Source organism: Vitis riparia, chromosome 14 (assembly GCF_004353265.1).
Source record: "Vitis riparia cultivar Riparia Gloire de Montpellier isolate 1030 chromosome 14, EGFV_Vit.rip_1.0, whole genome shotgun sequence".
Taxonomy (NCBI): Eukaryota; Viridiplantae; Streptophyta; class Magnoliopsida; order Vitales; family Vitaceae; genus Vitis; species Vitis riparia.
The window spans coordinates 289025-313609 of record NC_048444.1 but is presented as its reverse complement, the minus strand read 5'-3'; the positions used below and the strand labels follow the sequence as shown (position 1 = coordinate 313609).

Sequence of the window (24585 nt, the reverse complement as noted above, 5' to 3'; positions counted from 1 at the left end):
GTAATCTAGTGGATCATACAAGATGGTAATAATTTTTTTTTTGGGTGATGAATTAATTCATTAATCCAGTGAGAAAAAAAAAAAGAAAAAAAAGAAAAGCTTATCTTGACCCATTTAATATGTTAATCAAGATCATACCAAAAACCTAAAAAATTAACCAAAGATTTTGTTTTTCTAGGAAAGCGTATTAGGGAATAAAGGAGGAGCCCAATTTCCACAGAAAAGAACAAAAGCAATAAACCAACTATTCAACCTTGCAAGCTGTGGAATTACACAATCTGTCCCTTTCCCTGTTGATTTTCAGAAAACTACATCATCCTAGCAGGTATGGAAGGGGGTTGGGGGACGCGCCAAAGGGAGAGTGGGAGGAGGGGCACAAAAGGGGGAGAGAGAGAGAGAGGTCAGCTACTTTTGGAAACTGTTGAGTTGTTGCCTGAGAAAACCCAGGTGCCTACATTTTATAAAAGGCTTTAAATATCAAAATTATGTGTACCCAAAAAGCATGGAAGGTGGAGAGAATCTAGAAAATGTGAAAAAAATACCCATATCTTTCACTTCCTCAAAAACCCAGAAATAAAATAAAATAAAATAAATGAGAAAGAAATCATTGAGGCAAAGCCATAGGACAGTAGGAGAAGAAAAGTATAGAATATAAGAGGAGAGAGAGACCACATGTTGACAAACTTGAAGTCATTGTTCATGAGAAGTCATGTGTTTGTGTAGGGATCTCTTATCTGGGTTGTGGGATCTCTATATCTTCTCATCAGATACTGGCCCAGCAGATCCTAATTTCTATAAATATATATAAATATTTCTATATATTCTTTTTTAATCTCATGGTGCTGGTGCTGCGGCTGATGATGATCTGACCCTGCTTCTTCAATGGCACTGCATAGACACCCACTTTGTTGTTTAGGCTCTGTGAGGTGTTGTTCTATTCTTCTGCTTTCATGTCCTTTTTGGCTTTATTTTGGTTTCTCTCTTCTTTGTTCCTGCAGAGGCTCAGCGTTCTAATGGGTGAAATTGGGTTTTGGGTTTGTTGTCAGTTTCGGGATATTTTGATGAATCCATGGTGGGGTTTTGAAAAGGGGTAGTAGCGGATTCGGGTATGAGGTAAAATACTATTTTCCCCTATTTTTCATGCATAATTGGTACGGGTAGTTGTTAATTTTCTGGGTTTTTGCCTTTTAGAGTTGATGGATTTGATACTTGATTCGCTCCCTCTTATCTCTCAATATTATGCTGCTTCTTCTTCTTCTTCTTCTTCTTCTTCTTCTTCTTCTTTTCTCTTTCTTTCTTTGATCCAATGGATCATCAAGTGTTTGATTTTGGGAATTTGGGTGTGTGGGAGTTTTGGTGGAATTTGTGGGTGTGGCGTGTGAAAATTTTATATCAAGTTGAAATTTACATTTCCCAATTGGGCATTTGAATGCCCCTTGAAATTTATTTTACTTGGGGTTTGGTTTCTGCAATTACAATAATGTTAGATTTCCTTTTTCTGATCTTTGTACTATGATGACTTGGAAGTTGAGTATGCTCTAAGGGTTTTGATGCTAAAAGATACTTTCCAAGGATTTTTCTCTCTCTCTGCTTGTTGAGACTGTTTCGAGAAATGATCGACAACATTTGGGCTGAGTTTCTACTTAATGTTGAGAAGCAAAGTAGATTATTCTCTGACTGACTGTTAGAATGTATAACTCTACACTTCAATTGCTATTGATGCATTGGTTTCTGGCTCTGTTTACTGTTCTGTGGCCTTAGCAATCTTGCCTTGTTGCATTGAGCTATAGTTGATGAATTGTTTCTTTGTTTTGTTGAAGGGGTGATAGCACCTAATCTAAACGGTGCCTGAATGAGTTGCAAAAGCTCAAAGTTTAGTAATATTTTCTAGTTTCATGCTTTGTGTCTACCTTTTAATGGGTTTTTTTCCAGCCATGATCATATATATAATTTAATAATGGTCATACATAAAAATGGATAAAATCTAATGGCCCTTGGATGACAGGGATTCACTTAATCAATAACTGTTGTTCTGTAGCTATTTCTCTGACCTGAATTGAATTATAGCATTAAGCTAACAATTTAATGACATGTCTCACCTCTTTTCTATACCAGAACTTTGGTAGTTGTATTTTATGATAAATTCCACCTGCATTTCTTTCCTATATCAGAACTTGGTAGTCAAATTTGGACAAATTCCACTTGTATTTCTTGTGGAAACTTCATATTAAAACAGAAAGTTATATATGGTTGAAAGTAATGTGTGGAACTTTAATAAAACTTAGTAATATAGGATCTAGTTTCAGAAAATCTGTTGTTTCTTTTTGATTACTGGCCATCTTTTGCTGAAGATGTATGTTGATACTTCGTTCTATTTGAGTGTTTTTCAATAATTAAATTCGCAAGTTTTAGTTAACTCAATATGTGGCTTCATCAACTGTTAAGTTTATTGTTGATAATGAGGGCACTCCCAGAAGCTGGGTTTGCTTTGTTTTTTTTTCCTCTTTTTTTTTTTTTTTGGGGGGGGGGGGGGGGGGGGTGGGGTTGCATATGGATACAGAATGGGAGTGAACATATTGTCTTGGCGCCAACTGACATGAGATCCCTCCTCTCAGAACTTCAGAAAACTTTATTTCTATGGCTGCCTGTTGAAGAGCCAAGACTAATCTGGTATGTTGGGGGGAGTTTGAGAGATCATGGTGGTTATATATTATTAGCTGTCTAGCCATGCTTAGCGGTTGATCTTTGTCAAAGAAAACTCATAAGTTAGAATAAGAGCACCTTTCCTTTATATCCATTTTAAGGATTGTTTATCTTCCTTACTTGAATTCTGTGCTGGAGTAGTAACTTAAAATCATCTTCTTAGTTGTTACATGTCCAAGAATATCTGCTGACTCTTGAACATCATGTACAGTGACTTTGCAGTTCTTGTGTCTTATTTTTCCTTAGTTTTAGGAAATGATTTCAGTGGTTTGGTCAAATATGCTGGAAAAATTAAGAATTTGATTTTTGTTAACTTGCTACTGAATTTGATTCATTTGTATGTAAAACTACTTTTTTTTTTCATTATAAAATGTATATTTTAACACAAATTTTCTGTTTCTTGAGTTGATTGCAGGGATGGGAACTGAAGTGCAGTCGAAGATGTACATACCGAGTTATTATTCCATGAGGGATGTAAATGATGATGCTAGCAACAGTAGCTGGTCCCTACATCATGAAAACAAAGCTTTGATGAATGGACAATACTATGATTTATTCTTGACAAGACAAACTGTAGAGGGTTACTTGGGGTATGAGAAAGAACAACTGAGACAAACTATTTTGAGGCATGAATCCATATTTAGGCATCAGGTATTATTTGTGGTGCTTCTTCTTTTTCTTTTTCTTTTTTTTCTTTTTAAAATTAAGTTGTGGAAGGAAAGTATAATGATATCCATCCCTTTTTCTCTGGGTCCTGATTTATCACTTTATGTTTTGATTTGTAGTTTACTGACTACCCTGTGAGTTTCTTGGATTTGGGCTCAAATAGTCCTCATTTGGCATGAAATGGCTAAAACAAAATGGAAACAATTACCTTTAGTACCTAATGCAGTTATTTAACATGCATGTTTGAATTTCTTTTGGACATGTAGCTACGTGAACTTCACCGTCTTTACAAAAGACAGAGGGACTTGATGAATGAGATTAAAAGCAAAGAACTTCTCAAACATTCGATTCCGGCAGGAGCTTCACAATCAAGTCTCTTTTCATCCCGCATAACATCTGATGATGCCAAAAAGACGTGGCATATTCCTGATTCTCCCCTGGTGGATTCCACTAGTGGCAGACCATCTATGTCATGCACAGACAGCATCCAATCTCCTTTTAGTTTTATAAAAGGAAAGATCATGCAAGCTAATGGTGTTCACACCCAAAATGGAGGGAATTTAAAGGACTGCGAAGTTTTAGAATCTCACAGCAAGAAGCTTCACAGAAGATTGATTGACCTTGAACTCCCAGCTGATGATTACATCAGCAATGAAGAGGAACAACTAGAAGAAAAAGTTTCTGGGTTGTCAAGGGTGGAAAGTTACTCCCATAACAGGAACTGCAAGGTTCCATGTGAGAGTAATGTAAAATTGTATATTGCCGGTGGTATGAGTTCTGGTTGTAATGGTGAGGCTTCAAGATCTCATTTGTACTCAAGGGAAAGCCATGGTTTGACCGACTTAAATAAACCTATCCAGGTTGAGGAAGCATCTACTTCAGCTTCTGTTGATATTCTAGGTGATATCACTTGCTCCAAAGAGGAAGTTAGAAGACAGGACCTATCTGTGAATTCACATTCAGACTCTCAGTGTTTGTCTAAGGAATTCTCACAAAATCTCCATAGAGGAAGCAATGAAAGCATTTGTCTTAACAATTTGCATTTGGAGAATGAAAGATACCAAAAGGAGTGGCTATCTTATAAGTTTGGAGCTGGTAAGGATTGTTTTTTAGCTATATTGCTTTGAATATGTTCTGATTCAGAGTTCCTGTTTCTTGCTTGAAAAAATTTAGCATCATCTACAAGTTTTACAATTTTTTTTTTCAGTTATTGATTTGCTGTATTGATCTGCTTCTTGTCTCAACTGCCGAGGAAAAGGACTTGATTGGTTTCCATTTCTATGTAAACTGTGAAGGAATTATATTTTGATAGGGAAATAAATTGTTGGGCATAGTGATTTATATTCTTGAGTTGAGAATGAGCATATATCATATCCTTTGTATGGTGATGATCTTCTTAACATATATATATGCACACATTGTATACATAACATGTATTTGGCAATAGATAGAGCTGAATGGCAAGCAAAGGACTCATATAGCTGACTAAGTAGTTGGGATTGGTTTTGCATTGAGTTTGAACTTAACAATAGTTTCCTTGGAGAAATGCTGCAAAACATAAAAGAAATTCTGTGTTCTTTCGAGGATCAGTTTTTTTTGTTTGTTTGTGTGCGTATGTTCTAAACCCTTTTTCTGACAGAAACTTATAGTTGAGTTGACTTCCTTGTAAATAAGCCAATTTTTAGTCTTTGAGTTGTATGTAACTTAACATTTGTTTCCTTGGAGAAATGCTGCAAAATATAGAAGCAATTCTCTGTGTTCTTTTGAGGATCAGGTTTTTTGTTTGTTTGTTTGATTGTGTTTGTGTGTGTGTTCTAAAGCCTTTTTCTGACAGAAATGTATAGTTGAGTTGACTTCCTTGTAAACAAGCTAAGTATCTTTTAGAGGAAATCCTCACCAAATTATGTCCTGTTCTATCTTAATTAGATGGAAATATTTTGTTAAAAAACTGGCTAGAAGTTGTTTCTGAATTTTTTTTATTGGAAAGGGAAGAACAACACCCATCACTTATGATTGTTCCTATTTGAAGCCCATGTAGTATAAATCCATTTTTTTTTTTTTGTACTTCTACTGTTTACCCATAGGTGATTGTGATTTCTGTTGCAATAAAAAGAATTGAGGGGTAGTTTATTGAGAACAAATCTTCCAAATTGATGTTTGATTTGGCTATTCCTCCCTTTCCAGGGCTAACTAGAAGCGGCAGAAATTCTTGCCATGGAGGTTTTTGTGCAGATGATTTGCCTGCACCATCTGATTCATCACAAGTTGAGGCTAGGAAAGTCCATGAGCCAGGGACTTTTCTTCCATCTGAACATAATAAGACAGGAGAAGGGAGAAAAAGGACAATTTTTGGTGTAGAAATCTCTGAAAGAAATCCTGATGTATCTGTCTTGGCTTCCCATGGATCTTGTCTGCACCCAACTGTGGCTCAATCTGATGTACTCCATTCTGAGTCATCTTCTGTTTCCTCTTGGAGTAAGCTTCCAAGTTGCTTCAGCCAGAGCCCAATATCAATTCATGAAAACTCTTGCTCTAACAGATCACATGTTACTAGCAATTCAAGATTGAACCCAAGTTTCAGAGCAGAAGTATCCTATCAAAATGGTCTTTCCCTTGGTTCACAGTTGGAGGCCAGGGAATCACAGATTTGCTATCAATCAAATGCTTCTAATTATCCAAATGGCTTCAGCAACAATCATTCAGCTTCTGAACAACTTGTGAAACTTGGTCCTATGAAATTCTTTAAGGATATGAGTACAGATGTGAAGCCTGCAAAGGGTTTGTGCATAGATGCTATAATTCCCAACTACAATGAAGTCATCTCTCAACAACATGCTGTGCCTGTCTCCCCTAGAGAACCCTCTATCTCCAAGCTAGATGAGCAAAGGAAGAATGAGAACTCATGGGGCGGTTTGCCCTGGCTCAAAGCAAAGCCCCTTTGCAGTGGTGAATCTTCCAAAGGGAAGGAAGCTTCGTACCAGATGAATTTGGATTTCTTGCAAACCTGTTCTCAGACATTTGCCAACAAATCAGAGATTGGTAATGGTACTTCACAGACTTTGATTCTGGATTCTACATCAGAAACTTGTGACCATGATGATGAGCAAAAAAGGATTAAAGTAGGTGACTGCCAGGGCACTAAAAAGATTCTTGGGATTCCAATTTTTTGCAAGCCTTATAGTTTCAAGGATTTATCTTCTCCTAATTCACCCTCAAAGTCTAGTTGTGTTGCTTCTGCGGTTGATGGTGATAACACTCAGAAATTTGGGTTACTTAATACTGATTTAGGTTGTGATTCATCCAAATCTGGAGAGCTGCTCAAAGTGGAGGGTATGGTTGTAGAGAAGGGACTGGTTAATCAAATTGCTGAATCAAGACATCATATTGATTTGAATTTATGTGTGGTAGAAGAAGAGCCTCCATCTACACACTCCTCTCTGAGAACCAACACGAAGATTGCAGCTGATATAGACTTGGAGGCTCCGGCAGTTCTTGAAATTGAAAATGTTGTTTCTCCCAGAAGGGACTCTTTTGAAAACCAACTTAAGAAGCCATCTAAATTGTTGAAAGATGTATCTGGGGAGCTTCCTGATGAGCTCGTTAGGGTTGCCGTAGAGGCTATAATTGCTATCTCACTATCTCCTGTGCATGATACTGAGGATGTTGCAACTTTTCACCCTTCAGAAACTTCAATGAAGGGCTCTCTCCATTGGCTTGCAGATGTAATATCATTGTGCAAGGGTGACCCAGAGAAGGAGGTTGGAGCAGTTTCAAGGGGTGCTTGCGATGAAGATTCTGTACTCGATGGTCTTGATTACTTTGAGTTCATGACACTGAATTTGACAGAAACAGAGGTAGAAGAGCACCATTGTGAGCCTCAGCCTCAGGCCTTGGAAGACCAAAAAGATGATGAAAAAATGCGTAGACGACCTCGGAAAGGTCAGGCAAGGAGAGGGAGGCAGCGGAAGGACTTCCAAAGGGACATATTGCCAAGCCTTGCTTCTCTGTCAAGGTATGAGATCACTGAGGACATTCATACAATTGAAGAACTGTTCAAAGCTACAGGTTCAACCTGGCAGTCAAACTTGGCACAGAGAGGAGCTGCTAAGAGTGGAAGGGGGAGGAGGCGTCTGAGGGGTTCCACTCCCTCTCCAACTGTAACTACAGTTTGCCCACCCCCAATACTGCTGCAGCCTAACAGTGGAGAGGTGGGACTTGAGGAGAGAAGCCTAACAGGATGGGGAAAGAGGACCAGGCGTCCCCCCCGGCAGAGATATCCAAACAGCAATGCTCCCCTTGCCTTAAAATAACTACAAAGAAAACAGTCTTTGATTTGTGAAACGGGAATTTTCCATAGAGCTGATCATGTTCATGGCTTGGTCCTAGCCCTGGAGCTAGGTTACTGATGTACATGGCACCATAGCCCTGATTTTCGGGTTTCCTTTTGATTTTCAGTATCCGGAATGGACTTGTATATTTAGCATAAACAACGTTGGTTTGTTCCTTAAAAGAGAAACAGCATCTCTGCAGCTGTGAGTGTGGGAGAAAAATCAAACTGGGTGGTTTTGAATATTTAGGTAGGCTTCAACTTGGCACCATCCACGTTAGTTTTTTCGGTTTCCAATTCTCTTTATTGCCTCTCAAGTTTCAACTGCATGGCATCACCCCCATCTTTCATCAAACAGGTGGCAGTCTGGCAGAGGAGAAAAAGACTTGACTTCCCGTTTGGGCACACGTTTTCAACTTCATAGGAAAAAAAAAGGAGCCCCCACGTGAAAACGGCACACAAATCTAAATGGGTTATTTGAAAATGAAATTTAATCTTCTACTATTTTTTTTTTCATTTAAATAAAGATATTATTATTATTTTTTTATAAAAATAATTATTTTTCTTTTAAAATTATATTTAAAAATGATAAATAATATTTATATAAAAAATAAGTTATTTAAAAAAAAAAAAAAAAAAAAACATGAAAATGGTTATGGCTAAATATTTCAATCTAAATATACAACGGTTAAAACAGATGTTTTCAGTACAAAGCTCGAAAGCCATTTCTCTTACGGTCGAAAGTCTCAAATTTTCAAAACAAACATGGAAGGGGAAGAGCAGAGTCCTAAGATCATCTACGATATTATCATCCTGGGTGCCTCTGGTTTCACAGGCAAGTACGTAGTGAGAGAAGCCCTCAAGTTTTTCGATGCCAGTTCCTCATCCCCTCTCAAAACCCTAGCCCTAGCTGGCCGAAACCCCTCAAAACTGGCGCAAGCCCTAGAATGGGCCGCCCACCCCAATCCCCCACCTGCTATTCCTATCCTCACCGCGGATACCACCGACCCGCCATCCCTCCGCCGCCTCTGCTCCCAAGCCAGGCTCATCCTCAACTGCGTGGGCCCCTTTCGCCTCTATGGCGAGCCTGTGGTCGCCGCGTGCGTGGAATCGGGCTGCGATTACCTGGACATATGCGGCGAGCCGGAGTTCATGGAGAGAATGGAGGCGGCGTACCATGAGAAGGCGTCGGAGAAGGGTTCTTTGGTGGTTTCTGCATGTGGGTTCGATTCAGTTCCGGCTGAATTGGGTCTCATGTTCAACTCTAGACAGTGGGTGTCTCCGGCAGCGCCCAATCGGGTGGAAGCCTACGTGAGTCTGGAGTCGGAGAAGAGAGTGGTTGGGAATATGGGGACGTACGAGTCCGCGGTTTTGGGCGTGGCCAATGCCGGCAAGTTGCAAGAATTCAGGCGGTCCAGACCCAGAAGAGCTAGGCCAGTGGTAAGACCATTAGACCATTCTCAGTCTTGATTCTAATGGGCTTTGCCATGACATTTTCTTGCAGTCTTTCCTTTTGATTCTAGCTTTTTCTCTCGGTCTCAGTTCTGGTTTATTTTGCTGTTGATCTTGGATGATTTTCTTTGTTCTTTTCTAAATCTGAACGACTGCAAAGCTTAATCTTTTCTGATAGAAAATCAAATTAGGGAAATAAATAGATAACACTCATCCATGGGATTGTCTGGCCAATAAGCTATATCACTGAACTTGAAGTAGATGGGTAGAAGACAACTGGTTTCCTTGGCTTATTTTCTCAAAGATAGCATCTTAAAAACAATTAGGGAAAGCCCCTTTACATATTTGGAAGCAGTTTACTAGTTTAGATGGTCCTTTCATACCTCCACAAAAGCGTATGTATCATACGAGCTATGACTGATCACTGTATATCAGTTTGTTGTTTTGTTCTGGAGAAATCTCTAGGGCACATTTCAGTGTAAACGGTACCAGTATTATTAAACACAGATGAATTTAACTGTAACTATAGGGTCATCATCATGAAAGCTGGTCTGTTAAGGACATTTCCAGTAAAGGTGGCTGGCATTTAGGGGAAGATGTCTAGATTTGTTGGGTAGGAATGATCAAAATGCTTCTTCCAACAAACCTTCATACTAGACATGCCATGATTGTTCCTAAACTTTGTGGGGAGAAACATAGTTTCTGATTTTTCTTTGTGGTGTTTTTTGAAATCCATCAAAATAAATATACAAGAACATTTTGCACTTCGGGCTTGGCTCAGTGGCAAAGGAGGTTGGTACAAGGGAGGTTCACGATTGAATCCCTTGTAACCCAAAAGGAAAAATAGAAAGAAAGAAAGCAATCTGATTCTTACAAAATTATGCTTTAATCTTGATATATGAGGCATGAGCTATACCTATACATACACATGTGGTTGCAGATTCCTGGTCCCCCTCCACCAAAAGGACCAACAATCGAACACCAGAAGCAGATTGGAATTTGGGCTGTAAGGCTTCCATCTGCGGATTCTATTGTTGTGCGACGAACACTTTCTATTCTTACAGAAAACCCGTGTGGTCTGCCTGGTGTCAATGAGAGTAGTGAACAGATTGCAAAGAAAGAGGCCTTCTGGTCAACCGTGAAGCCAGCTCATTTTGGGGTGAAGATAAGCTCAAAATCTCTGTTGGGGATATTCCGAATCATCACAGTAGGAATTTTCATTGGGGTCTTTGGGAAAACTGCTTTTGGGAGGTGGCTTCTGTTAAAATTTCCCTCGGTTTTCAGCCTTGGGTGGTTCAGGAAGAAGGGTCCCTCTGAAGATGAGGTGAGAAGTGCTTCCTTCAAGATGTGGTTTGTTGGACATGGTTTCAGTGACTGCAGGCTTCTTTCAGAGGGAAACATGAAGCCTGATAGTGAGATAATAACAAGAGTAATGGGACCTGAGATTGGGTACGTGACCACCCCAATAATTCTACTTCAGTGTACTCTCATTGTGCTGAGCCAACGGGACAATCTACCCAAGGGTGGTGTCTTCCCCCCTGGGATTGTGTTTGGACACACTGATCTCCAACAACGACTCCAAGAAAATGGGATTTCTTTTGATGTAGTTTCCAGGAACTGATGGGTTCAACTTTTGTCTGCTGAACGCTATCTGATAATAAGTTAATTACTGAAAGTTGAGGTGCTTGTGGGTTTCTTTCTCGTGACTCTTCTTCTGCCAGAGTGGTTATGGCTTTGGCTTTGATGAGCTTGTGTCTTAACTCTGCATTTGATTTGCTTTTCATACATTTCATCCTTTCATGTGCTGCTTTAAATGCAGGAGCTGGTGTTTGTGGTTTATTATTATTATTATGAAAAGAAAATTTACTTATTAAAAGAATAATTGCAATAATCTTCAAAGCTAAATTTTATAACATTTCTAGAAGTAGATGTTTGTGTTAGCCTATATTTAGTTCCTGAAAATTTGAGAGACGTAAATTGAAGGCAAAGGAAATTTTAAGAAAAATTAAATTACTGAAGAATGCATGTTTTTTCAAAAACAAAAGAACATTTTTTCCTTTTTGCTTTTTCTTAAAAACCGGACCGCCATCATTCTGGTCCGGTTCGGTCCAGCCCCTTGAGCCGATCAGCTTTTCAACCAGTTTTGAACCAGCGGTAGGATCGGTGAACGGCTGACCTGGGCGGTTTTTGATGAACCGAACGGTTCAAAACCCAACCCCTTCCTCCCCTCCCAGAACCCGCCACTGCGCACTTCCCCCTTCCCAGCTCTTCTGCAAGCCTGACTCCACCCTTGCCGCTTCACCCTCTTTTTCCAGCTTATATTAATATTTGACTCTTTCACTCCCATTTTGATTTTTTTGTATTTTTATTTTTATTTACTTTATTAGTTCCTCCCTTTTCCAGCAATCTTTTACTCCCATTTTGAGATTTTTTGTTTTTGTTTTGTTTTTTTTTTTTTACGTTTTTATATTTTGTTTACTTTATTAGTTTTTTCCATTATAATTTATTTTATTTTACATTTGTTATTTTTTTAACTTTGTGATTTTGAAATTTATCATTTTAATTTAAATTGATGAAAATTAAAAAAATTATGATTTTAAATAAATTTTTGAAAATGTTTAAATAAATTTCTAATTTTAAAATAAAATTATGATTTAAATTTTAATAAACGTGTAATAATTTTATTTTATTTTTATGTAAATCAAAATAATATTTCTAAATATTAAATATGCCTTTGGATATCTTTCCTCTTTAGAAATAAAAAAAAAAAAAAAAAAAAAAAACTTTTCCACAAAAGTATAACCTCATATAAAAAATTGAAAAAAAAAGTAAAATTTAAAATTTGAGGAAGTAATAAAAAAAAAGACTAAAAAGTTGTTATTAATCTTATTTTTAAAACCATTAATTTTTTAATGTAAACTTATGAGGATTCTTTTATCTTATATAAAAAAGTTATTATTAATTTTTAATTTTAAAATAACAAGAAATATATCCAAACAAAATAAAATGTTTTATCTTTTATTTTTATTTAGTTTTTAAATAATAAGTAAAATAACTACAATAACTTATAATTTTGGCTTATGCCTGGATCGAATTCTCAATTCTATAAGAACTTTTATCCCAGGGTTTATAATTTAGAGAGGAATTTAATAAAGGAGTGAGGAAAATATTGTTTTTTAATTTATTATTAAAAGTGAGGAAAAAAAGAAAAGGAAGCCATCCAAACGCGCTTACCAACATACGGGTATTAAAGTCTAAAGCCCTAAAACGGCGTCGTTTTCAATGTAAAGCCGCGGCTGCCAAAAATCGAACCTATCGGCTAATCCAAAACCCTCCCTCCTCTACGGTATGTCTGCCATGAGCGCCTGCAAAACCCTAGTTCGAATCTCAATCTCATCTCTAGAATTCTCTCTTGTCTGCAATCAACGGAACTTCTCTTTCATCCCTCTTCCAAATCACCCTTCTTTCTCTCCAATTTCCTCTTCTCTGCGTTTCGCATCCCTCCTCTCTCCAGCTTCTTCAATTTCATTGGGACTCACTCGCCACAAACTCCATTCAAGACCGTACGTTCACGTCGCAGAATCTGTTGCGGTAGAAACCACTGACTTGGCAGATGACTCCAACAAAGACATTGTAGAGCATCTGCTTACCAACACCGACGATGTAGGGAGGTTGATGAAAATGGAACGGAGGTCTATGACCGGTGACGGAGGTGAGCTGATTCAATCCAAGCGGTGGTTTCCTTACCTCGATAAGTTCAAGACTGGAACCACGTTTCTGAGCAGCAGTGAGATCCTGGAAGCCATGGATCCGTACATAATGGAAGTGAGGAAGGAAAGGTTTAGTAATGTGGTGAAGAGTAGGAGTTATTCGGTTTGTTTGGTGGTGGAAGGTTTGTGTGATTTCGGGAACGTCTCCGCTGCGTTTCGCTCAGCTGATGCGCTTGGGTTTCAGTCGGTTCACGTTGTCTCCTGTGACAGCTCGAAAAGGTGCAACCAAATTTGAGGTGAAAATGCCTTGGTTTTGTAGATTATTTGTTTGAAATTGGAAATTCCACTTGTGTTTTTTTACTATAAAATTGGTTTCCAATGGTTATAACTTATATCAATTGATGTATAGGAAGTAGGTTTTATATCAACTTTCCATAGATATATGGCAGCAGCACTTCTGAAATTAGTGGAATGGCAGTAATCAGTTTGCTTTAAAATGAAAAACTCTGGAAATTGATTATTATGATTTTTACTAGAAGATATTGATTGGTATAGCATTACTTAGACTGTTTATGTTAAAGAAAAAAAAAAACGGATCAGCTTACAAGGAAAATGACTTATTTGGTTCCATATCCAAAGGATCTTAATCCATTTGGAAAGGCATGGCGTTCATTGCAGATAAATTAGGGTTATGTTTAGTTCGTAGAAAATTTGAGGAAATTTGAGGAAAAATGTGAGGAAAGAAAATTGAGATGAAAAGTAGAAGAGAAATAAAAAATAGATTTAAAATCAATAAATTATTTTATTTATTACTTCAAACCTATTTTACTTATTTTTCATCTTCCATATTAAGATTAAAAAATTAAAAAATGTATAAAATTTAATTAATTTTAATTATATTTTATTTTTTTCTTATTTTTTAGAGTAAAACCAAACATGAGAAAATTATTTTCCTTAATATTTTTTTTTCTTTCTTTGTTACTCTCCGAGAGCCTAGAGGATTGAGATTTTGGGCTCTAGGTTTTATTTTGCTTTCACTTGGGCACCTTGGTATTTCATAATTTGTGAAACTTCGAATAGAAATGATGTTGCCGTACCTTTTTTCTTTCTAGACCTCTTTTTCGGTGTAGGATACCCCGAGTCAAGAATATCCTTGCTAAAGTCACCATCCATTCTTTTTCCAGGTACAGAGACAATCGCCATGTTAGCATGGGAGCTGAGAAATGGTTAGATATTGAACTTTGGAATTCCACACAAGAGTGCTTTGAAGTTCTGAAATCACGTGGTTATCGCATTGCCACAACACATGTTGGAATGGATGCGGTATCAATCAACTTCTTTCCTTAATGTAGATAATATTTAAAGTGATGTGCTTAGTTTATGATATATGATCTATCCATTTTGTGTTATTTGATGGGAATTAACAGTTCATAGCTTCTCTAATCACAATAATATTCTTAACTGATCCTGGGCGTCTTTGGTGCTATGCATAGGTTTCTATTTATGACATGGATTGGACCTGCCCAACTGCAATAGTTGTTGGAAATGAAAATAGGTGATCATCCTCTTTTTTTATCTACAGCTCTGTTCACAAAATTGAAATCTATTCAGTTACATCATTTGATCTACTTGTTCTTTTTCCAGACACATGGTTGATATCTATTTATTGACATTGTCCTATGATTTTTGTTTAATATCTGCAATTCCTGATGACAGGGGAATAAGTGATGAAGCTCTAGAATTGTCAGATTTGCATTGCAGTATTCCAATGAAAGGCATGGTGGACTCCTTCAATGTTTCAGTTGCTGCTGGGATCCTCATGCACCATGCTGTTTGTGACAGAACGTCTCGCCTGGTAATAATGACATTTTTGCACAATCTTGTGTTGCATAGGAGAGAATCAATCTAAATTTCCCAGATAGATCATGGATTGACCTTTTGTATTGAATGTTTCCATCTCATCTTTACATCCTCTCAACTTCAATTGCTATTTAATGATATCCAGATCCTAAAGGAACCTAGCTTCTGTTACCTTCACTATTGAACTCTCTTAACCTCCTGAATGTGACTCCATGCCTCACATTTATGAAACCTGATTGAAGGTTGTAGCACAATTGTTACAGATCCAAATTCAGTTTACTTATATAGAAGTTTTAGGAAAAAGAAATCCTATCAAAAAAACAAAAAAAAAAAGGGTTTTGGGGAAAAGAAATGTTGTAACAGTCTTATTACCAAACACCTGTGTTCCTCTCAGTTCCACTCTTACTAAAAGTCAAATGATTTATTTGGTTTTGCCTACTTGGTTTCCTTGTCGACCTTGTGGCCGCCACCTTATTGGCAGGTGTTGATTTTTAGAGTCCTTTTGGGTGCATTTCATTCTTCATCACCAATGTGGCTTTGGTATTCTTATTAGGCTATGACTTATATATCGTCTTGAATGTTTGATTCTTTTTCTTTTCTCCTTCTAACAAAGCATCTTATTGTAGCGATGGAGCTGAAATTTGATGAACCATTCTAGGAATATGTTCGTTTTGGATAATAATCTTTGTCCATCAAGTTTTGTAGATAGTAGAGATTAATTAATGGCCTTTTCCACAGGGTAGTCATGGTGATCTGTCATTGGAAGAAAGCCGAATCCTACTTGCAGAGTTCTCCCTGCGTCACAGCAAGAGTGCAATTAGCATTGCTCATGAATTCGCAAAGCGGAAGGCAGCCAGCCCTGTTTCCAAACTTTGAAAGAAAGATCAATCATTTGGCATGTGGGTTTTCTGTTGTGATATATTACAAAATGTGATTCCAGAGAATCTCACAGGTAGTTTTGGTTCTCCATTCTTTTTACTCACTTGGGTTGAAGCTGAAGATGATGTATTTAAAGGCATGTTGTAGACAAAGATCATGACTCCTGCAGTTCTTGTCACAAATCATCCTTAAAAATATCTGTTTTAATCCTTCCCCAATGAAACTAGTGCTGCCACCTTGGTTGTTTATTTGCGATTAGAGTTATCATTGATTTTCTATCTGACAGTGGGTTTTTGTGAAGGCTTTTGATTGAAGGAAGATGCAGCTAAAACTGAGAAGATCCTTTCCCAACATGGAGCAATGTAAATGTAATCAAACTGGACCTTGTACGATACCCTGTTGCCCTGAGGGGCATTGGTTAACGATAATGGAATAATTTCATTCATCTATTTTTTCCTTTTTATTTTTCTTTCCACCTGGAGACCTGTCTGAAATGTTCACAAAAGCTGGACCCCAAAGCATTACAGTTAAGGCCAGAACATCAAGCATGAATACTAGAATGCGTAGGATGTAAACTGCAATGCATTTCAATCTAATTTATGTTTGCTTCCTATAACAGATTGTGAAAACTTTACACAAGTTACTAAACACTCCAATTCAGGATAAATGTTTCTAGTAAAAATAAATAAATAAATAGATACGACTGGGACTAGAACTAGCAGCTGCAATTCCCCTCTCCATGATCAACAGGAGGGGATGGGAATTTTCACTGACTTCAAAATATGAACCTCAATTCACATGCCCAAATCAGGAACCCAGGAACCAAATCATGGTTAAGCCTTCTAATCAATCAAAGTCATTTCACCTGTGGTAGTTTGCATTGCTGCTTTGCTTTGTTGCATGGTTAAGACTTCTGCGTGCTTCTTTAATTCTTGGGATCTGATGAATTCTTCTATTCTCGCCTTCAGTTCAATGTTTGGGATGAGCATATCCGAAGTAAGATGGGATCGATTAAATGGGTCAGTCTGCAATTCACATAAAACAAAATCAGCACGCAACTAAATAGTGCTAGTTTTCATATCAAGATAGAAGAAAAAGTTATGAATCAGAGTGAAAATATACATTATCGCTTAGAAGATGCCTTTGAATGACAGGCCGGTCTACTGTGATTCTTGAAGAAGGTAAGATCACTGGGTCCTTCATTAATGTGTACTGCAAATAAAAGAGACATTAATCATAACTTCACACACTATACAATAATTGTGTTTGATGTGAACTATAAAAAAAATGTCAGAACGTACTTGAATTGGATCAAGGAATTCATCAGGTATCTCTCCAAGGGCAGCTTCGGCATCCATGGCCTCAGAAGCTGCTACTTTGGCTCTAGCACCAAGCTCAGAAAATTCTTGTATTATCCTTCCATCCTCACCAATTCTTCTAAGGACATCTGCAGCAGCACTAAATAACTGGAACAGAGACCCAAACCATCAGATCACATTCATACAGAAGTCTACATAACTATAGAAAACAAAAATGAAAACTCAATGGAGGTCAACTTGATTAGATCTACCTGCTCATTGTAAGATCGCCCATCCTTTGAGATTGCAGTTGGGAATATCTTCTGTGTATCACCCCTTGCCAGATGAACATATATGTGGACGATCTTCAAATAAATAAATGACAGTCAGACATCTTTCTATATGGGCTGCAATAACTGCAAGAATGCTATACACACACACACACATATAAAATAGTTTGCTGTTCATGGAAAGTAGAGTGGCTGACAGTACAGACCACTTCGTCAAGGGATTATCTGAATGATATTTATGATTCCCTGAAGTCAATAGCTTGGTCAAACTCCTCGAAGATGGTACACTATACCTAGTGCTTCGGAGAGGGAGATACAGCTGGTGCAGGATCGGGAATGCTACAAGCTATGTCAAATGGACACTGAGTTTTATACCAGAGTTTAAGCTTCAGCACCTTTGAGGTCATTAACAATTGAATAGATGTACTCTTTATCATTAAATTTATCACCCAGCCAACTTAATTCGGTTTCCTAGTGCCTAGGATCAATGCGATTTAAGTTAAGGTCATAGACTCCCCAAGATTTGGTGTATGGGCCTAGTTCACCTTAATGTGCACAGCAAGATCTGGTCTGGTTAGACTGTTGGTTATCCAGTTAATCTACTAGGTGCATACTGGCAGATTATTTGCTTCCACTTCCAAAAGATACAGCAAGTACACAAAGTAATGAATTTGATACCAACCTGCTTAAGTAGTTGTTTTGGGCGGAACTCGTACTTTTCGGGGTCTTTTAGGCTAAGAGATTTCCTTTGGGGCCCCACAAGTTGTAACAAAAAGTAATTAAGCATATTGGCCACCCTTTCAACCTGGAAGAAGGAAGAAATATTCAATGAGAAATTCAAGCAAAGGCAAAAGAACAAAGGCTTTGAAAATGGATTGTAATTCAAATATCCAAATCTGGCAGAAACAGGAAAGAGAAAATTGTTACCATCTCTGGAAGTAGGAAAGGAACTGTAATCTGCTCCGAGGTAAATGCCAGCATACTCACATCTTCATTTGCCAACTTCATATCAATCCGGATAATCTAGAACCACCCAGGAATACTCATTTCATTTGATCAGGAATTTAAATTCAAAAACATGAGAAAGAATATCATTTCTTTTAAAGGATCAAACTCACATTCTCTTGGGAGTGGAATAGTCGCGTTCTCTCCTGCCTCTCTGTAGCTGGTCTGCGCTCCCATTCCACAGTGTTAGACATCTCAGCTTCCAACTCTTTGAGTTCAAGAATTTTGTTAAGACTCTCATCAAGGAGATAGATGCTATCATTGATCAGGAAGTTCAAGAAATTCAGATAGACACCCTTTTCTTCTTCTTTAGCAATCTAAGACAATAAAACAAATCAACAGAAAGAGAAAGATAATCAGATCCCATGTTTAGAAGGCATGAAGCACAAATTTCAGTTAATATTGAACCATGAGAATGACTCCACCTGTCTCCAAGCATTACGGTGACTTGGGACCTGCCACAGGTATTCTAGAAGTTCGGCAATATTATGACGAATGTTAAACTTGTCATAGAACTGCACACAACAAAGCCCAAGCGGTTATAAGAACCAAGAACTTTCCATATTAAGCTCATTCAACGATTGGATGAACCATGAGCATTTAAGAAAATTTCAAAAACAAAAGAAAACCATAAAAAATCCCTCCAGAAAAGGAGTGAAAAGAACGGAATAAGTATAAAAATAATTTAAATCAAACATTCAATACAACATAATTATAACAATGTTTTGAAATACTAACAGACAAAATAAGAGGATGATGGAGAAAAGAACTTGACCGTAATCTGACACCTAACTAAAAAATGTAACCAACATCATTAAGATCAAGTAACTAGAACAAGTAGGTTCCTATAGATCATCTGGTTCCAGTTGGAGCCAGAGATACTACTACACTGGAAAATGAAATGAAAATAGTTTATTGGCCAGTAATTTTGGGCAAACTCAAATAAAATGTTCATCTCCCCTTATTGGACCAGTCCAGATGTAAAGGATCTAAATGGATAAAAATCCTTGTGCCCAACTTGGCAGGATACATGGTATTCAAGCCCCATCTAATCTGAGTGAAGGCAATAGACTTAGATCCTTCTCTTTCAATGTGTTACTACCTTCTATGTTGAAGTAGGAGAAGAAGACTGGAAGTAACCATCTCAAGAGACACTCATGCTTCTACAATTGTTAATCAAAGCATTCTTGAGAGCACACTAAAATATCCTTTTGTTTACATCTAGGAAATTATACGATGTCACATCACTGGGTAAACCAGTTGATTTATATTGGCCCAAAATAGGACAACCTTTCAGTTCATGTCCAAACTTGGTTTTAGTGACAATACTTTAGAGGAAGATGAATCCTTAATCAAAGTATAGTTGCAACTATAGTACCAAAATCTTTCTTATATGTATCTATAAAATATGTGATGTCACAAGATAATTTCAATGAACCCCATGAACTTGACAAGTGTATCAAGGGCAACAAGGACAGAGTCTAAGCAGCATTCACCTGTGTGTGAGAACCCGTGAACTCAATATCAACATAAAGCTTCAGCAGATTTCTCACAAGATACTCAAGAGACAATCGGTGCCCTTCAAAGAGAGTAGCTGTAGCAGATGAACCACTGCACATGCAATAAATGACATGGTATAAATACTTAAACATTCAGCTTGAAACTTTGAGAGAAGGGAAAAAAGAAAAAGAAAATCTGCAAATATCTGTAGAAAATGGAAGATATTGAATCACCTCCTACGGGGCATCCAGCAGTTCAGGACTTCAACCATTTTTGCCCTCAGATATGGGTTTCTTATAAAATTTGGACTTGCCATGAACATGATAATGAAGTTCATAAAATCATCCTGTCAAACAAGAATGAGACCGCAAAATATAGGGATTAGATATGTGGAAGAATGTACAAGGACCACAACAACATAAAATCAAAACAAAGCTTCAATGTGTAGCCTACCAGCAAGACCCCATCCAAAGCTTTAGGAATTCGAGAAGCAAAAATAAGCAATTCCATGGCATCTTCCACAAAATGCTCAGGCATACAAGCAAATTCCATAGGGCAAGTTGATGGTAGAGGCATCTTAAAACCACCTATGAGGCGAACCAACCAAACCACCATTAACCTGTAGAAAGACAGTGCGTGCTGAAGAAGAGTCCCATCCTGAGGAAAAAGAATTAAAAAAAAAAAAAAAATCAATGATACAGAAAATCAACATGAAAAGAGGCTACCAAATAAAAGGTTTTAATTTTAAAATTTACAGGCTAAAACATCCTTCAGAACAGAGAGATTTTGTGAGGAAGTTTCAATTTGTGTAAAACTGGTTTGGACTGATAAAGAAAACAAAGGTCTGCTTTGAAATTTTAAGAAATATCAAATGAGGCATCACAACAAAATACACACCAATGCTTCACATGACTACCAAAAATAATGCATGTCACACTAGCTATGAGAACATAGTAGACATCCATACTTGATATAGCTACCAAAAACAGCCTCTTTCTTTCTTTTTCTTAGTATGAAATGAACTTCATCACAGAGGGAAGGCAATAAAAGATAAGGGCCACATGCAAGAGGATCTTCACCAAAGAAGAAAAACAAAAGAGAGAGAGAGAGAGAGAGAGAGAGAGAGCGAGAGAGCAGCCATTACTGGTATGTAAGAAAAATATTTAGGCTAAAACCTCAAGCATTCCAAAGATATATTCATTAAGACATACAGCTGGTCCCTATTACCAGTATTCTGAAGATTTTTCTTGCAATGTAGATATGACTTTGAACACATACACACAAACAGAGAGATGTGATACCCTGAGTATCTGAGCTTCATAACATAGCTTTTCCTGTGAATACAACTCAATTTCTTTCTCAAAGCGAGCTATATCCGCCTCTAGTTCTGGAGAAGGTGCCTGTCCCTGCACGGCCTTCAACGTGGCAAGGGAATCTTCACATCTTGAAATATCCTGAATAAAATTTCATTTGAAAAAAAAATAATAACATTAATCACACAAAGTGAAAATAAGGCTAACTAAACATCAGTTGCTGAATAATATGAGACAGATGCATTACCTGAACTAGATGCTTAAAGTCAGAAAATGCTTTTAGCAGGCCCAAGTTCAGTACTCTTGCAGTCATAAAGAAGCATTCACAGATAAATGAGTATTTAGCTTTTTCACTAGAAATTGGCACTGGCTTGGCATTATGGAGGAAAGAAGGTCCATGAGCATTACTGCCAGAACTGGTGGCTTCTTGAGATTGTAGCAAGCGGCTTTCGCCATCACTATATTGCCTAGAGCCCTCCGTTCCCCCAGGACTATCTTTATTAATCCATTCAGCAACTTCCTCAGATGATGCATGTAGAGCAGTCAATCCTCTAATATGGGTTCATGACCAAGAATTAGAAGAAAAAGTGAAAAAAACTGATAAAAACATCAAGAAATTTTTTTAAGGCATTTACTAAACCGAAGACTCTCACCTCAGATCCAATCGGGTACTGTAAAATACATATTTGGGATCAATTTTGTCCATTTTTGTTAAATCTAAGAATGGCTCACAGAGTCGAAGCATGACTGCACTAAGACTGACAAACATGCCTGAACTTGCACAAGATAGGGGATCAACCTGTAACCAAATCACATGTGATGCAACATTAAAGTAGAAAAAAATGTGCCAACTAATGACAAAAAAATTTCTTGCTCAGGGTGAACCTGAGAACAGGTAGCAGTAGGAAAATGGTACTAATTTTTGCCAAAAAAAATTGTCGGGCATGAAAAACCAGACAGCCGATACCAGCATACCTATTTTATATCAGTACATAATATTTACTGTCAAATTTTATACATTATAACTGTTAGGTGAACAAGGCTTAATGAGAAGGAAACAGCACCTGTATATGAGCCCTTGATGAGTTTTTATTGATCACCTCTGCAAGATACTTCAGAACACTCTCACGTGTATCAGCATTTTTAAGGAGAGAGAGAAGGACTTCGGCTAAGCCATCATATAAGCTATTCATGACTGTCTTGATAGTGGTGAATGAAGACAATAAATCAGCTGGACGACGAGTAGATGCCTCAGAGAAGCATTGCTGACTGGTTTCAGCAAGAGATAAAGAAAACAATATTAGTAAGAAAGCCTTCTTACTTCTTAGACGGTAACAATCTTATCCTAAAGCTTTACAAAGCAACAGGTTCATATGAGAAGAAATTTTCTTCAAAAGATAAGGAATCTAACAATGTGCAAAAGGTTTTTGTGAACAAGAACTAGAGAAGGCAAATAAAGTGCAAGCCATGAAAAAGGCAAAAGGGACATTGTATCAAAGAATTTTGAGAAGTGTTGAGGTTCAATCTTCACTATATCTTTCAATCACAGAAAAGCAGGAAACAACAAAAGAAGCTGTCATTTTTGCAAGCACCTCTACTGGAGAATCTTGACCCTAACAATTTTAAGATTGCTTTCCTTTAAGATAGGCCAATGAACCAAGCTTAAAAGTATTCCCAAGAATTCATTGTCCCTCTCTCTCCATGTCTCTCCCTCAATCTCTAATGCCCTCTCTTTCCAAGCTTTTGAATGTCAAGAAAGAAAAATCTCCTTGACTGAAAAATCCTTATACCAAATCCAGAAAGGAGTAATGAATCATAAGATGATCTGGTACACATAATCACTCCAAACTATAAGACAATAGTAAAAATCTTGTCTTGATGACCATATCAAACAACCATCCTCATAACCCAAATTATATATGCAGATTTAAAACCTCCTCCTTCCCAAATAAGTCAAGTTCTTCTCTCCCTTATTGATAAAGCTTTAAAGCAAAGGATTGTCAAGGTCAAAATGTGACAATTAACTAAAGCAAGCAGATTGGAAATTTACTCCAATAACAATAATACTGATGATTATGACGAAAAATTGAGCATCCATCATATTAATGAAATCAAATTGCATACATAATAAGAAACTCAAATCATGAAAGAAGAAACTGGACTCACCCAACATCAGGCTGACCCTGGAAAATACCCCGATCCGGCAAAGCACTGACATGAAAGAAGGGACCCAAAATGCTGGTCATCTCAATAACCCGCCCATTCATATACGCGCCTTGGGGAATCCACCATCGGTGACTCACCAGTGATTTGGCACCAAACGGAAACCTGACCAAATACAAGAAAGCCCTTAAAGGCTGCTGAAAATTCCCCAGTGCAGACACTTTCAGCACTATACTTCTCAAGTTCTCGTACAACCCTTTGAAAATCGGGTCCAAACTATCGAAATCTGAGTCCCGGAAAAACTCCTCCAAGAACCCAGGTGGGCACCCAATGCTACTCCCTCCAAATCCATCAACACTGCTAGAAACTTCGGAGAAAATCAACGGCAACAGTGGCGACACTGCCGAATCATTTGCACCGGAATCCCAATTGGAAAACATATCCGGATTGCCTAAATGAATCCGGCAATAGGAAACCGCCAATTTCTTTGCTTGCTTCACTACCAATTCCAGTTCAGACCTCAAATTCTTGTCTTTCTTCGATGCAATCTTCTTTCCCTCATCATATGCTCGCCGATAACACCCGATTAGGTACGGAAACGGAGGCTCGGCACCAGGGAAGTTCCCGGAAAGCCGATCGATCAACACCCTTTCCATCAAATCCCGTGAAAGCTTCAACGGCCTGCCCTCACTCAGAATTTCAGCTGCAGTCATCTCCAAGTATACAATTCTTGAATCGCTTTCCATGGAATCATTCAACGAAACCAAGAAAATTTTCCCCAGAATTATATCCTCAATTTCGTCCGGAGACAATTGGGGTTTCTTCGTGGCCATATCCGAGAAAGAAAAAAAGATTATATTTTTTTGAATCTATAAATCTAATTTTGTTTCGAGATTTCCCCTGAAACGAAAAGGTTGCAATAGGAAGACAAGGGTTTGAGGAGTGAGTTTGGAGTGTGAAGCGGTGGGTGGTGTTTGGGGGCGGGGAAAAGGTTTCTCGGTGGAGTTTGTAGAAGGAGAAAATATGAGGACTTGGGCAATTATAATTATTATATAAATACTAAATAGTAATAGCATAACAGCATTATAGCATACATGCTTAAACGATGTCGTTTTTGGTTTCTGAAGTAAACACTTACCTCTCACAGTTATCTTATTATTATAAAATAAATATCAACCACTGAATATATATATATATATATATATATATATATATATATATTTATTTAATAATAATAATAATAATAATAATAATAATTTTCTACTTAGAAAAGAAATAAAAGAAAAACCAATCAAATATACTTGCACTTGATAGATATACCCAAACATAAAACACCAATATTCGCAGCCTCTTCAATTTGTTTCTAGAAACAATTCTTCTTTTTTTTTTTCATTAAAAGTTTTAAAATATCATAACCAT

The 24585-nt window shown here is 37.5% G+C and overlaps 4 protein-coding genes across 8 annotated transcripts; 3 read left to right on the top strand and 1 right to left on the bottom strand.

The window, feature by feature from the left end:
- The first annotated feature begins 529 nt into the window (after positions 1-529).
- Positions 530-7969, top strand: LOC117930690. Of its 4 annotated transcripts, XM_034851323.1 has the most exons (5): positions 530-926; positions 1047-1113; positions 3119-3354; positions 3636-4464; positions 5554-7969. In XM_034851323.1, exons 3-5 carry the CDS (start codon positions 3121-3123, stop codon positions 7677-7679), a joined length of 3189 nt encoding a protein of 1062 aa, XP_034707214.1. In that variant the 5' UTR covers positions 530-926; positions 1047-1113; positions 3119-3120; the 3' UTR covers positions 7680-7969. The 4 variants fall into 4 exon arrangements, with proteins under 4 accessions (XP_034707214.1, XP_034707217.1, XP_034707215.1 ...); XM_034851326.1 differs by lacking the exon at positions 1047-1113; XM_034851324.1 differs by lacking the exon at positions 530-926 and having other exon boundaries at positions 934-1113.
- A 431-nt stretch (positions 7970-8400) lies between these two features.
- Positions 8401-10987, top strand: LOC117931195 (probable mitochondrial saccharopine dehydrogenase-like oxidoreductase At5g39410). Its single transcript, XM_034852106.1, has 2 exons — positions 8401-9136; positions 10089-10987. The coding sequence occupies exons 1-2, from the start codon at positions 8462-8464 to the stop codon at positions 10767-10769; spliced, it is 1356 nt and encodes a 451-aa protein (XP_034707997.1). The 5' UTR covers positions 8401-8461; the 3' UTR covers positions 10770-10987.
- A 1463-nt stretch (positions 10988-12450) lies between these two features.
- On the top strand, positions 12451-16060 carry LOC117929994 (tRNA (guanosine(18)-2'-O)-methyltransferase). 2 transcript variants are annotated; one of them, XR_004653830.1, is made up of 6 exons: positions 12451-13137; positions 14043-14181; positions 14352-14413; positions 14575-14713; positions 15457-15670; positions 15899-16060. XR_004653830.1 is itself a non-coding variant. In XM_034850444.1 (5 exons), the coding sequence occupies exons 1-5, from the start codon at positions 12497-12499 to the stop codon at positions 15592-15594; spliced, it is 1119 nt and encodes a 372-aa protein (XP_034706335.1). In that variant the 5' UTR covers positions 12451-12496; the 3' UTR covers positions 15595-16060. The 2 variants fall into 2 exon arrangements, 1 of the variants encoding a protein (XP_034706335.1); XM_034850444.1 differs by having other exon boundaries at positions 15457-16060.
- Positions 16061-16161: 101 nt separating this feature from the next.
- On the bottom strand, positions 16162-24195 carry LOC117929993 (probable ubiquitin conjugation factor E4). Its single transcript, XM_034850443.1, has 16 exons — positions 23170-24195; positions 22068-22272; positions 21657-21802; positions 21251-21554; positions 20992-21144; positions 20144-20347; positions 19924-20036; positions 19687-19801; positions 18616-18705; positions 18304-18507; positions 18113-18208; positions 17868-17990; positions 17168-17260; positions 16899-17063; positions 16720-16809; positions 16162-16622 (listed from the first exon to the last, which is right to left on the bottom strand). Exons 1-16 carry the CDS (start codon positions 23997-23999, stop codon positions 16440-16442), a joined length of 3114 nt encoding a protein of 1037 aa, XP_034706334.1. The 5' UTR covers positions 24000-24195; the 3' UTR covers positions 16162-16439.
- Positions 24196-24585: the final 390 nt, after the last annotated feature.